A 14,756-nucleotide genomic window follows, 5' to 3' on the forward strand; every position below is an offset into this window, starting at 1 on the left:
AGAGTAGTCTGACTTCTTCGTGTAAAATGGCTTTACGAGGGTTCCATGCATATTTAGTGGCCCAAGTAAAAACTGCATTGCCAAAGTCTAATTTAAATACCATCAAAGATGTGCAGCCATTTTCAAGTGATCAGACTGTAAGATTAGTTTAGTTTCTTTAGCATTTGGAGCTGGAAATTAGTGCTTTGAGCAATTTTGTTAATGTGTTGAACCATGGTTTATGAAGGGTCTAGCATTATTCTCAATAATCAGACCATTAGTGACAAGTATGGGGTGAAATCTGAAACTGCCTTAAAGGATTCAGGATGAAAGTGTCTTTTTTGGGGGGGGCTGGGGTTTTGGGGTGGGGGGAGGGAGGAGGGGTGTTGAGAGAGAACCAAACGATTATGGTCTTTTTAGGAAAGAGTGATAAAGTTTATATTTATCCATGTGTGAATATTGAGTAAAGTTATTCTGAAGAGGTGGATGTCAATCAGAGTTGAAGTTTTCAGGTAGATTTCGGTGTTGTCAGGATACTGGTGAATGGAGATTTAGAGGGACTGATTCACAAAGGTGTGCTTACACTTTAGCGCCATTCTGAAAGGAATTTTACAAGTAGTAATTTTTCGTCTGCAGTCTTTGCACTTGTGGATGAGACTTCCAACATTAAAAGGTAGCCAGTCATAAAGATACTACTAGTAAATTTGCTTTCTGAATTGCAAAAAATCGTAAACTTATACTAAAGCCCAAGTTTACCTTTCTGACCCCGGCCTGGTGTCTTAGAAGATTTTGGCCAGTGGTTCAGCATAAGGGTTGAAGAGTGTGGGGGATACACTGGATCCTTATGAGACTCCACAAACGATAGGTGATGGGTCAGAGACCCTGTTATTGATGTTTTTTACAATTTGAAAGCGTTTGGAGAGGAAGTAGGTTAACTATTTGAGGACGCAGTCTTTGAATCCGAACCATTGTTTCAGTACGCTGAGTAATGAGGAGTGATTGAGTGTGTTGAAGTCTGTGGTTAAATCCAGTAAGAGGAACAAGCAGGATTCAGATTCATCTAGTGTACAGTCTATGCCATCTAAGATTTGTAATGAGGCTGTTTCAGTTTTATAACCAGCTCTGAAGTCTGTTGGTGGACTGTTAGTAAGTTTTCCTTACTTATGAATTCCGCAAGTTGAAAGGAGATGTATTTTTCAATGGTGTTTCCAAGCCAGGGGAGGTTTGAGATTGGTCTGTAATATTCAGGGAAGATGGGATCTAGGTTAATTTGTTTTGAGAACGGGTGAGATTTGATTGCTTTTGAGGGAGTCGGGGAAGGTGCCTAGGGCGATGGAGCAGTTGATAATTTTGGCCCAGGTTTTAGAGAACAAGGAGAAGTAAGCCTCGATAATAGCCGCAGGGATGACGTCATTGTAGTATGGGAGACAACAAGGTTATTGACCAGGCTGGGCATGTTCTCTTGAGAAATGGTTATAGAAGTCTTCCCGGTGTTTGTTGATTTGGTAGTGATTGGAGCCTGGAATGCCAGGGAGAGGTTGGCCAGTGTAACCGAGATTTTGTTGTTGAAAAAATTCACTTGATCAAAAAGAAATTGTGTTATTGTGGAACACATATCTACCTGTGCCTTAATTTATAAAACAAAATTTATGTAATGTGCATATATGAAAAAACACCTGTACTGTTCCAAATATAGGTTTCCCTCCCTACTTTATTACTTCTGGAGTTCTGTGATCATTTCTCATTTGGACCCACACGCAATGGTTTTCTATTACAGCACCCTATGACCCAGATGGCCCATTTACGTATATAAACGTGCTGTAAAGCACTACACTTATTGCTAGGTTCATGCTGTATTAAATTCCTGAAATAATTAATTTAATACATCATTTTACTGGTGTTGTATTAGAAGCTTGTCAACTATTTTTTAATATGCTGTCATTTTATCTGGCAGGTTAAGATAATGGCTGCTTTAAGAAGTTATAAGAGTCTTTTCCTGTGCAGTATTGTTTCTGCACTCTGGCTCTTGGTTTCGGCTGAAGAACATGTGCATCCTGATGTGCTAGAAGGGAATCGCGTGAATACCCGATTCGACAAAAATATGGTTCAGGATAAAGAGTAAGTTGCATTTTCTGTGTTTAATTGCTAGATCTTTTCCCTGTTCACGTCGTCCTCCCTTTGATGTCAAAATTTATAGTACACTTTGTATTTTTAGGTCTCGTCTACGGCCCTCTTTAAATGTACACAGCAGGTCTTTTGACAATAAATAATGCCAATACTTTGAGTAGGGTTTGGGGTTCAGTCCTCGTTATCTTAAGTTGGCTTTCTCAATCTCATTTCCTTGTTTCTCATTTGGTGCCTTTCGTTTCTCTTCATGTGTCTGATCCGCCCAAGGAGCATAGCTGTTAAATATTGCTCCTGATGGAATAGTTCCACTTCCTACAGTCGGGGAACTACTTGTTTTTTGTTTTTTTTTCTGCACTCCATAAAAGTGCATGTTTATTTTTCTCTTCCACCCCCCCCCCCCCAATCAGTTCCTCCATTGCTCTGCCGCTCCTCCTTTGCCTGTCTTTTGGTTTTCAGCAGCCCCCCTCCAACAGTTTCTCAGTTGCTCTACCCACCCCTTCCTGCTTTTCTGGTGATTTTATTTGTATCTCTACCCCAACGCCACCTTCCAGATGGGTGTACATTTGTTTCTTGCGGGTGAACTTAGGTTCTTGATGCCAGAGTAGGGCTATGGAGCTGAACGTGTAGAGGGGAACTGGGTATAAACCAGACAGGCATGTGTGTCAAAGCCAAGCCAGAGAGAATAGTGAGTCCATTGTGTCTTTGGACTGGGGTTCAGGGACTCCTCTGCCAATTTGCCCTGACATACAGGATTTTGTTGGAGGGTGATAGAAGGTAGTGTGAAACTGGCTAACATATGAAGGAGTAGTTAGGAAAAGAGGGGTTTGATGCTGTGAGTGTAGATTGGCTACATTAGGATCAAAGGATTTTTAACAAGTACGAGTGCAATGAGAGTTCCATGTTGAAGAGTAGCTGATGCATGTTGAATGTTGATTGAATAAAGTGGGGAGTAGGCTTTGTTTTTTCCCCTGACTGAAATCTCAAGGAGGAAGGACAAATAAGGGGGAAAAAGTCAAGTTCTACACAGAGAGTACTTGGGGCAAAGGAAGAAGATACAGTACTGCAATGTGAAGAGAAGGAAAAGCCAAGTATGTTATCAGTGCTTTCTAGAGAAACATGGGCAGGGTCCGTAGAAGTTAATGTGTTTCGGTAGTCAAAACCTCTGCACACTCTGAGTAAATGGATGCAGGCTGCATAGCCTGCCCAGGTTTTAGAGATGGTAAGGATTGAGCTTGCCTTTTATGTGTGGTGAGTGTTCTATCTATTGTACAAGCCTGTCCTCATGAAGAGCTTGTCTTTTGATTCTTGAGGGTTTCTTGAATGTGGAAACCGTTGATGACTTGTACTGGAGCTAGTTTCTGACAACTTTTTCAAGGGAACGGAGGCAGCGATCGGATCCTTGTATATGGAATTGTTTGGCTACAAGACATGGTGGGGAGTTGTCATGTAGCCAAGGAGGCAAGCCCATCTAAGGAAGGTGGCAACGAGTATGGATGTGGCTGACAGCATGGTTGTTTTATGGCAGTGTGGCCCTGACCGTGTACTGTCCACTCAATATAGTGTGATGGTACACTGGTTGCTCAATATTGTATGTGGGTACAGTTAATTCATTATTGCCTGTGGAAGCAGTATATTGCCATTCACCTCAGTATGACGGGACACTGGTCACTAATTACTGTTGTGATACACTCTTCATTAAATATCAACAAAGGGGTATGGAACCTGTTGTTGACCGTGGGCCCACATACTAAGGAAATTATAACCCAGATGCAGTGTATACAGTGCTGGAACTGGGCACGAGCACTTGAGCTCTTTTTATTGGCAGGCTAGGCTGTGTCCAGCAGGACACAACATTCCTCCCAAATTTTATTAAAAACAAAAACCAAAAGTCCAAACAGCGGGTAGGAATGAAAAACAACTAAAAAAATGTTACGTCTAACCGCTTTGGGAGGCAATCCGCAGAACAGTGGTGGACAGGTGCAGCTGGGAGCACCAGGCATCTTGGCATGCCTTCATAATTTTACCAGGTACCTGTGGACACGAACACGGTGCTGATAAAGTTCGGATCCCTCTGCATCACATCAGTGGATGACAGTTCACCTATGTGATGTTGATCAGTCCAGCGTGCTCTCGCTGTGATTCAGCTGGTGGTTTACAATTCAAACTTAGTACATCAGGAGAGATGGTGGAGTCCAGTGCGTATGCTTGATGATGGTGTTGCTTGATCCACTGAAGACTGTCTTGGTGTGCTGTGACCTGTGGAAGTCTCTGTTACGTGGCCTGGCTACCTCCTGTAATTCATTGATGGGGCAAAGTCAAGTCTATCTCTCACGCTTGGGGAGGCCCCTTGGTTGAGTTGCCGTGGACTGCCTTTGTGCTGCAATGGGGCTGCATATGTGCCTGCATCTGGACAGTTGCAAGAGCAACTCAGAGCCCCTACCTGTATCCTGGTCAGAAAATGTTCTTGCTACCCGGATCAGGATGCAAACCAGGTAAGCAGATGGTCACTAGTTAGGTCGAGCCTGTAGCATCGCGCATGCGCTGCCCTGGCGAGACTTTTAGTAAGGGGCTTTCAAAAGCTCACCACACACACGCTCGTGCGTGTGTGGCCTATTGCTTGCGGTTACCCGCACGGACGCCATATGTTTTGAATTATCGTGCCCAGACACGTGTGCGATAATTCAAAACATATGGCCTGGTGCTCGCTCTTACGCACGCTACTCGTTGGTGTAGCCACATAAGAGTGCACAGCTATGGATTGGTATTGTTATTGATTTATTTGTAGTTTGGACATCTTTGTTATTAATGTGCAGTTTCTACTAGGGTCTGTGCACCTCCTGAATCTTTCTTGCCTCAAGCTCACCTGGTGCTGGCTAGTGGTCGTGGAAACGATAAGGGGGTGTTCCCTCTGATTGTCCGTTTTGTTACCTGTTCTTGAGCCCTACAAGTAAGGTTACCTGATTACTCCATGTCATCAGGGACACAAGCTTGCAGTCCTCTGCTTTCTTAAACAGCCCGTGAATTTTAGTAATTGCATTCCTGGTTCACAACAGTTGAACCAGTTGGTCTCATACACCTGCAAACAATGATAAGGAAAATTTATCTTCGCGTTGGACCATTGTGTCCCTGGGGAATAGGGTAATATGATGGCATCTCTTTGGAGGAGGCAGGATTGAGGGGGGGCCGGGGCGGTGCGAGGGGGAGGGGGGGCCGGTGCGAGCAGGAGGGGGTCTTCTCCCGATGATCGAGTCCAGAAGGCAGCATGGCAGGCAGAGGCTAGAAGACCTTTCTTTGTGCCCATGCTGCCTCCTTCGGTCCTGTGCCTGGGCTTCCACCACCAGGACCAGGGCTATGAAATGCTCCTCTTTGTCCAAACTCCTTCACTATGAATTGTGGGATTGTCTTTTTAGTCAGTGTTTTGAAAGTGTTCATTTCATTTATAAACCCGATCCATGAGCTTTTACTTGTAGCTCTGTGGGAACGTTTCTAAGAAGTACAAATCATCCATAGTTGTTGTGCTTGGTTATGTGATAGCAGTGGGCTGAGTATTGGTGGCCTTATCTGGTGTGAGAGGGCTCTACACAATGCTCTGCTCGGAGTATAAATGCTAATTGTGTTGGAAGGGAGATCGTGCCCCCTAGAAATGCATTGGCTAGTCAAAATACCACGTCCTTGTCCCAATTCCCGACATTACCCGAAAGTTTACTCTGTTTCTGATGGCCCTTGCTTACGATTAGGGAATGATTCTATGTAGTAATTGGCTTAGAAAATTAAATAGGTGGTTGTCATTCCGCTCTCTACTTATTAGAAAAAAGGTGCAAGTAAATTAACATTTTCAAAACTGTTGCCCTTCCGTGGTCCATTTTTAATTCATATCTCTTCCATAGTTCCAACCCTGTCCTTATGTTTTTTATAAAAAGATTCAGAAATTCGTAATTCCTAATATATAGATACATTTGTCTATTTGAATGAATATCAAAGTAAAATAAAAAAGCGAATCTTAATAGAAACAGCTTTCAGCATGTAGCATCTGGCTGTGCTACTGAATGACAGCCATGTTTGCAAGAGATCCCGGTGCAGCTGTCGAGTGTGTGCATTAAAGGTTTGTTTGCTGCATGTGCACAAGAAATCATGTTTTATGTCAGTGTATTATATTCTCTTTTATGTTCTGTTAGTCCCCTGTAGCAGAACGTTATCGTGCCACAGTGGCGTGCTAGTAGTCACAAAGATGCTCTGCTAAAACTGCTGGGGTCTGTGCGATTGGGACTCTTGTGTGTAGGAACACAAGTAAAAGTAAATCGACATTTTTGCAGTCTATACACGATGTCTGACACACTAGGACAACGTGTTAGTTCTACAAAGATTGAGATCTGATAAACAGTTGGGGGCCTCAGGAAGTCGTGTTGAGTTCGAACTGAAGCGTTCTGGCTGTATATTAAATCAATGTAATAAAGATGCAATTATGGTTTTCTTGTACCGATTAGTTGTCTTTGTGCCTTTGATGATATGAATGCATTAGCTTATACATTTGGGCCTGCTTTTGAATCCAGGACTGGAAAGGATTTTTGTAGCTTGCATTAAACAAGCATTGGCATAGCCAATAGGTCTCACCTTTGGGACCTTATAAGTGTTTAGCCATGCAACACTTGATGTTGTTGCACCAAGGATATTGTGCTGGATAACTAAACACTTATAAGGTCCCAAAGGCGAGACCTATTGGCTAAGCCAATGCTTGTTTTTCGGATTGTCACTGGTGCTTTTTGTCAGTTTGTACTGTAGCGTGCAGGACTCCAGTCTTGTTACCTGATGTTCCAGGGGTGGTGGTGGTGCACATCGCAATGATGAAGTGGTAGAGGACCTGGACGACAGGTGGCGATGACTTGCATGGGGTGAGTGTGTCTGGAGGGACTTCGCAGACACATAGCTCGTTGCATAATTGGTGCAGGTCTTCTTTGACATTTGCATTTACATGCAGGGATGCCGTTTTTCCAAGCAGCTGTTTACAGGTGGCTGGATGGCTCCATTGTGAAGCGTGGGGAAGATACTGTTCGCGCATGCAGGTGGCTTACGTTTGGTACTTCCGCTGAGCTGTCTCCTGTGATGTCACTGCACCCCAGTGGCTGGCTTGTGTTAGCAGGTGCACTCGGGCAGTGGTATGAGTCATTGTTCTTGTCCCCTTGTTAAGTTCTAAATTCTCCTGCACACCTGTGGACATCCATTCTTCAGTGTGACAGGATTGTCGCACTCCTTTCTCTCCTGTCCTTTTTATTTCTTCTTCATGACATGGCAACGTGCCACGCTTTCCTCTTCCTCGGTTCTTGCTTGCAGAATGACGTGGCATCCATCCACATGTCTCTTTGCACTTGCTGCAAAGTGGCGACAGGCCACGTGTTGTCAGCTCTTCTCACTGGGACCTCCTGCCAGTCATGTCCGTTTGACTGCGCATCTATTCCCTTCAGAGACCTCTTACAGTTCCAATCCTGTCTGTAGGACTGGGTGTCTTCTCTGGTGCGTCAGCGATTTCATGGATGACAGAAGTAGGTGTGCTTTGATGTATCTGCAGTCTCTTCCATAACTTTCATCACCTCAACAAGGTATACCATGTGCAACTCTCGATCGCTGTGGAAGACGAGTCTCCTTCCATATGCGTTGGTGGCAGCTTGCCACACGGGTATGTGCGACTCTCCTCATGCCTGTAATGGGCCGATGTGCGACGCGGTCTTAAGGCCGTGTTGGGGGGAACTCCCTGAATAGTCTTTGACTCCCTGCGGGGCGGTGCTAGTGCAGTTAGGGTGTAGATGCTGTCCTTCCAGGATTCAGACCACACGGGCCCCTCCTCTGGCATTACCTCAGTGCTTCACTTCGTAGATGTTGGGCAACCTTTCTTCCGCCTCCACTACGCTCGATAGCATTGTGCTTGTGCCTGGAGACTGAGCTGTCGTGGTGCTGGGTCCTGCCTCTGTTCGCGTGCACCTGGCAGGGTTGGTCACTCCATGTAACATTCTCCTTGATAACCTAACTGTGGCTATTCACTGCTGGGATGGCTGGCTGGCACCTTTTCCTTTGTGCACCCATTCATTGTCTATGCGCCCAAGTGAGTAAATGCTCAGTCTGTCTCATACAACGCGCATGGTTGCCCCTCCTCTCTTTAGCTTTCTGCCACTGACGACCATGAGGTGCTGTTCCACCACTGTGGAGTACTAACATCCCTCATCGTCTCTGGGGAGTGCTAATGGTGCTCATGCATCGTCTCTTCCAGGGTGCCCTTTTCTGGCACTCTGTCTACCTGTGTCATCACTCTTGCTTGCTACTAGAGGCCCTGCAGTACTTTCCTTATTTGCCGGGCCTGAATGTGGCGGCAGCCGGTCGCCGCCAAGGGCGGGGGGGGGGGCGTTCATGCAATGCTCCATTTTGTGCTGATTTGTGCCTGCAGGTACATGGGTCTGGCAGGGAGAACAGTGCAACCCTTCTCTTTGGTCTGGTCTCAGTGTGCGGTAGCAGCTGCTATTTTGGCTGTCTGTGGCGATGTCACAGGACCCTGCAGGCTCTTTGGTGATCGGGGCCGAAGGGAAGCTTTGTTGACAGCACACGTGCAATTGGGGCTGTTTATTTGCAGGCTGTGTGCTGTATTCTGGAGCTGTATTCTGGTGAAGTAGCTCAGCCAGCCTGTAGATAGCACTGCTGCCACTCTTGTCAATGCCATGGTAGCTGAGAGGAAAAGCTCTCCCTCCCGTCCTGTTTGCGGGACTGGTCTTTGGCTTACAGCATTCCTCCCAATCCCCCAGGCCTCTTCTCGAGTGATAGTACACTACCAGCAGTCATGCAGGCCAGTGTGCTAAGTAGCGATAGTGTTGCTGTGGATGCCTACCACACCAGGGCACGAGGCCTGCAACCAGGAAAAGTGAAGAGTACGGGCAAGAGGAACAGGCTGGCAGCATGAAGGAATGAATGTCCACTCACACGCAGGTAGGGACACAGTGCCGGTTTTCAACAAAGTGCCTTGTGATGGGCAGTGTCGGTTTTTTCAATTTTATTGCACCGTTGATGGTCCTGCTGAGAGCCACGTACTCGCAGCACACAGACCGATTGCAGTGCATCTAGCGACTGCTAGGCCACCTCTCCCATGTCAGCTCTCCTCAACTCCGGGCCTCCCTACAGTCTCCTTCGCTGCTTCAGTTGAGGGTGTGCGGGCTCTTCTGGCTATTAATGCTGGGCTGCTTTGCCAATTGAATGAATGTCGGCTCCGTCGGGGCTTGCCTCGTGACTTTCTGCTGTCACAGTCGACTGTGCCGATGTGGTGTGAAGGCAAACGCTAGAGGCCCTGTAGCGGCTTCATGAAAGCCGTGGCAGTCTCTTCGATGTTGTGGACAACGCAGGGCTGTATGTGCCAGCGCGGGGCTCTACTTGGCACTAAAAGGAGGCACAAGTCCCTTCCCCTGCTGGAGTGGCATCTCAAGCGATCGCAGCAAATTGCACAGACTACGGAGAAGGTAGGTCTGCTGGCTTTGTCCTGGTTGGACCATGGCCGGCGGAAGCCACTCCCACGAGCTCTTCAATGCAGCCAACCAGCTTGGGGCTCCCGATCTAATCTGCCTTACTGTGGAGGAGACTGGCAGTGTTCAGTGGGGGCTCGTTGTAGCTGCAGCACCTTGCCACCTTCCACGAGTCCACGCGGCTTATGTTCTGGGAAGCTCTAACGGCTTTGTTTGTGACTTGGCATCATCTTGAGGTGACTGGTGCATCAACCATCACCTTCCTGCCGATAGCAGTACATGGGCTTCCGCACGCTATTGGAGTGGCATCGGGCCATGATTTCTTTTGGTGGCCAGATTGGGTTATCGAATCTTTGCCCTGCTGGCAGGTGAGATGCCACACATTTGCAGTTTCCATCAGAGGCAAGGTCACAGGGGCACTTCTCCTTCGGGCAGTAACCTGACTGAGTTGCAGGGAGCTCCGTAGGGCCTTGTCTTTCGTCCCCGCTTTGCCTTCTCATGCCGAAAAGTCTGTCCGGTCATACTGGCATGTGGGCAGCACTACATGAGTTTCTTGGCACTGCTCACCTTATCAGGAGCGTGCTGCTCCTCTCTTCTCCGGCTGTGACAGGTGGCGGCAGACTGGAGCTGCCACAGGCACGCTGTTCGGTATGGACATAGCATGACATGGGCCCGAACATACCTTGTTAAGCACGTCCTCGTAGGCTTCCTGCCAATGGCACTGCTGATCGCTGTCCCTTGCTACCTGCCTCGCACCGTCACTCAGTAGGTGGACAGCAGCAGATGCAGCTTTCTCTTTCCTTCCAGCAAGGAAAAGGTCTGGCCACCTTCTTCTGGGGTTGACTGGCTCGCTGGATCGCCATAGACCTGCCCTGCCAAGGCTGGGTTGCCTTTGTGTTAGCAGCAGGTGCGTGGGTGCCTTATTTGTTCACTCTACCCTTCCCCCCCCCCCCCCCTTCCCCACACACCTCCTCCTCATGACAACCGGAAAGACTGCTGACAGCCGGCACGCGGGGTCAGACCCTCTCGTCTCCATTGATGTGTTGTGTAAGCCTGGGCGGAGTTCTGCTACACGGAACTCCGCGGAGTGGACTAACAAATCAATCGCTAACATTAATTAATTGGCCAACCAGCAAGTGACTTTATTGGTTACCCTAGGCACAGGGGGATTTAATGGCTGCTCTACTTGCACGTAGAATTCCATAGCTCCCAACTACCCGAGGGAATTCATTGGCTCCCCTGCCACTTGTGGGATTTATTAGCCAGTCAAGGGATTCACTGGCTCCCTGTAGCAAATTCGTCTTACCTTCATGGTTGCCACAGATTTTGATTTTGGCATTTCCTGGACCTTTTGTTTATTGAGTTTTACTGACTTTAGGTCTGTGTGCACTTTGCCATTGCTGAACAGTAGTAAAATGCCTGTGCTTCCCCTCTAAATCATATGCTGTACATTAGAACTCCCTATTCGATCTATTTCTCTTCCCTAGAAGTAAATAGCTTTTAAATGGTGCCTTAGATGCACCTATGGCATGGAAAGGGACTGCGATATGTGGATTGCCGTGTGTATTTGCACCACCCACATATGACAACAATCTATTTCTGCCAATAGCACCACTCTAATTTGGCTATGTGGCAGTTTAAATGCGCTCAAGTGATGCATGTCAAGGAAGAATGCCTTTGCTTTTTAGAAAAAGCCTAATGTATGTATTTATAATCACCCCTAAAATTGCCTTGTTAACCCACTTGGCAGGGTGTTCAAATATAAAAGTACTTTTAGCACTGCCTCCTTTTACTTTGCAGTGCCATGGAGGGTTTGTCCTATTCATTTCCTGAACCCTCTTAGAGAGCCCGTTCCTAGTCATAGTAGGAGCAAAAAACAGTCCTGCTCCTATCACACTCCTAAAGCTGGAATCCACTTCTTTGGTTGGGAGAGAAAACAACTCTGGCTCAGAGGACAGTTGCTTGCCTCTCGGTCCAAGAAAGGCCAATGGATGTTAACGGATGACCTCTTAGTGGGGATTAACCATCTGGGAGTGGTATGAACAGTTTGCAGAACAAAGGGCAGCTTTAGCACTACCTTTGAGATGCCAAGGAGAGTTATTCTATTCATTTCTAGGACCCACCTAGACAAGATCAAGTCGCAATAGAAGGAAAACCAGTTTTGAACCGGTCAGGTAGGGGAGGGCCAAGAAGCTGAAGATAGCCCTGCAGCTAGGTCCAGCAATCTTGAAATGGAATCCTAGGAAATTTTACAAAAGGCAAAGAGAAAGTGCCTCAGTAAGAAGTGGGGGTCTATAGGAAAAATGTTTGAATAGGGCTCTAGCATTCCTCCAGGCACTGGCAAGTGTGCAAGATACATCTGGCACCTCTACTACCACCCCTTAGAACAGAACTGGTTCTGGAAAGACACAATCTGAAAAAGGTATTGCTGGAAGAAGAATCTTAACCTCTGATTCTCGAGGGCTGCTGAATGAAAGACTCACACAGTGACACAAAGACCCCTGAATTCTGCTGGCATCCAGAATTTGTAACTGGTCTCCAAGGGTCAAGTGGTTGGCCTCTTGTGTCAGGGAGACAAAAAGTAGAAGCACACAATGTAAAAAAAAGGGCCCCCTGCGGGTAGGTGAGAGTTCCTCTGGGCATGGAAAATTGGAAAGCTTGCAAAACCTGGGTAAGCTCGCAATGATTCACAAAAGGTATGGTAAACCATATACAGATATAAAAGGGCAACAACACAATAGTGAAGATTAAATGCATTTATTTGATCAAGACATTCATAAAATCTAGATAGTACAAAATGTGTTACATACTGATTCACACCCACACTCCAGTCGTATCTACATTCGCACTCAATCGAACCATATAATAAAGGAAGGTTCACAAACTAGTATGTGGAAAAATATTTAAAGAGAAGTACTACATATGGTGCTTAATGTGCAATGCAAAAATGTTCCAGCAGGATTAATGATTTATAACAAGTAGAATTGTTTAATCAAGAAAACACAAAGGATGGCTCAACAATGACATTTCTTGCGTCCTCGATGCGCGCTTCGGCACTGAGTGCCTTCTTCAGGAATGCCACTGGTACCTGTAATTAAATAAACAATGTTGTCCCTAAAAAGAATATTACGTACATTAGGAGAAACATTTACAATGTTTGTGTCTATAGGCCAACTAAGAAAAAATTGAGAATGAAGATGAAAGAAAGAAAGAAGACCAGATATAGAGCCAAATAATACCTGGAAAAGTTGATGAATAAACAGACTTGCAATAATTATTAATTCACTAAAAGTATACCTCAAAACGTTGTACCATGTGTAAAATGAAAAAAGTACCCTGCAACTAAACTATTGAAGAGGCAAAAATATAAACTGGTACTGATGTGTATCTCCAAACGCCTTTGGAGAAAAGTTCCGAATTTGATAGTTTAAATGGGAAGGTGCCAGAAGCCTTTGGAGAAAAGTACAGATTCTGGATATTTGAAATATAAAGATACTTGTAATGAATGAAAGCAAAATGCATAAACATAGCTGAAGTGCAATTGCCTGTTCGTGTAGGCTGTAAGCACCCAACATAGGTAGATGAAAAAAGGGGGGAAACTGGTTATAATTGTTAAAGGGAAGCTGTTAATTCAGTTAACCTGTCATGAAATGAACAAAGTAGCCAGCCCCGTTAAATAGATGTATGTGGGCTAGGATGTTACCTCTGTTAGGTGACGACTATATAAATCTGTATCCAGGAATCAGTAAAGCAAGACATCTGTAGAACGACCAGCCAAGCCGTAGAAGAATACACAGCAACCAAAATTCATGCAAGTAGAGGAGCCGAGGTTGCCTGTAAGGATAAAAAGCCAAATTGAAAAGAGCTGGCATGGATCGACTCACCGATTGTACAATGGGTAGGTGAATACAAGTTCAGATGTCGCAAAATGGTTAAAAGAAGCTGATTCAAAGAATCTGCAACAAGGAATATACGGAGTCTATATTTTGTATTCTATAGCGTCCATCGGAGTACAAGTCAGGACGGACACGTCATGCGTCATCTGTCTAAAGGACTTATGATTTTCAGTTTTATTGTGTTGTGCTCTTTATTTTAAAAATGTTTTTGTGTGTGTTTTTTTCTTACATCCACTGCGGTTTCTCCTGAATCTGCAGGGTTTGCTCTGTCTCCTCCATGCATGAGGGATCAGGAGTCTCTACAGAACTCCATTCTCCTTTTAATAAGGTTTTCTTTTAATGATAGTTCCTGGTGTAAAATCAACCAGTGCCCCACAATTCCCAAATGGAATTCTGGACCAAAAGGAACATCTAATACGACAACCTGTTAAGACTCTGAAGTTGATATAAACAGAGTTTTCAGCCTGGAAACAGGCTATGACCAGAATGATATTGAAATGGGCTCTGACGAAGAGGCAGTGTCACTGCAGACACCAGAAGTGGAAGCAGTCCATTTTTTTCTCATGCTGAGGAGGATCCAGGTAACAACTTGGCCACCAAGATGACTTTGGAATCAACACCACTGATTTCACTAAATACCTGTTCATATTAGCTGCTGATTTCCAGTGAAGGATAATTAATTGGACAAAGTATAGGTGTCCCACTAGCTAGTCTAATTGGGTGATGGGAAGTCATCCATGTCATTGTACTTCAGAGAATGTGAGAAAGCGGATTATTAGTTGCAGTGGATGGTAGTCCACACAAGTAATACCACTAGTCTCTTTAGGTCCCGTAAAGATTGCATGGCACAGAGTAGACAGACTTAACTTAGGAAAATGTGCAAAACGTTTAGAAATATCAAAATGGCTAAAAAGTTAAAAACAACACAATAAAAATCCCACTCCAAAATATAAAGTATTTTAACTAACAAAGAGCCCCCAAAACAACAAAAATCCAATAAAACAATGCAGTGCTATGAATTTCCCAAGCATAAAAAAGTACAATTTGCCAACTACGGGCAATTGGTCGCGCTAGACAGAGATGATTGAAACTTTTCAGGCAGATCATGTTCGAGCGTGGTTCGGATACCAGATTTGTCCTGGTAAGAAAGTTAACCTCCTTGACAGCCTTCAAAGAAAACTGTCCGTGAGCTAGCGCAGACAGAAGGGGATGAAATTGACTGATTCCCGCATCAGGATGGAGCCTTGCTGAGACCACTGTT

The 14,756-nt window shown here is 45.4% G+C and overlaps 1 protein-coding gene across 3 annotated transcripts in view; it reads left to right on the forward strand.

Moving 5' to 3' along the window:
* MCFD2 (multiple coagulation factor deficiency 2, ER cargo receptor complex subunit) overlaps positions 1 to 14,756 on the forward strand; it is a 112,460-nt gene that overhangs the window by 17,497 nt on the left and 80,207 nt on the right. For all 3 annotated transcript variants that reach the window (XM_085612752.1, XM_085612751.1, XM_085612753.1), the window contains one exon: positions 1,934 to 2,097. In XM_085612752.1, coding sequence (XP_085468878.1) covers positions 1,943 to 2,097 — 155 coding nt within the window. In that variant the 5' untranslated portion in view covers positions 1,934 to 1,942. The remainder of the gene's footprint in view (positions 1 to 1,933; positions 2,098 to 14,756) is intronic.

Source organism: Triturus cristatus, chromosome 6 (genome assembly GCF_964204655.1).
Source record: "Triturus cristatus chromosome 6, aTriCri1.1, whole genome shotgun sequence".
Taxonomy (NCBI): domain Eukaryota; kingdom Metazoa; phylum Chordata; class Amphibia; order Caudata; family Salamandridae; genus Triturus; species Triturus cristatus.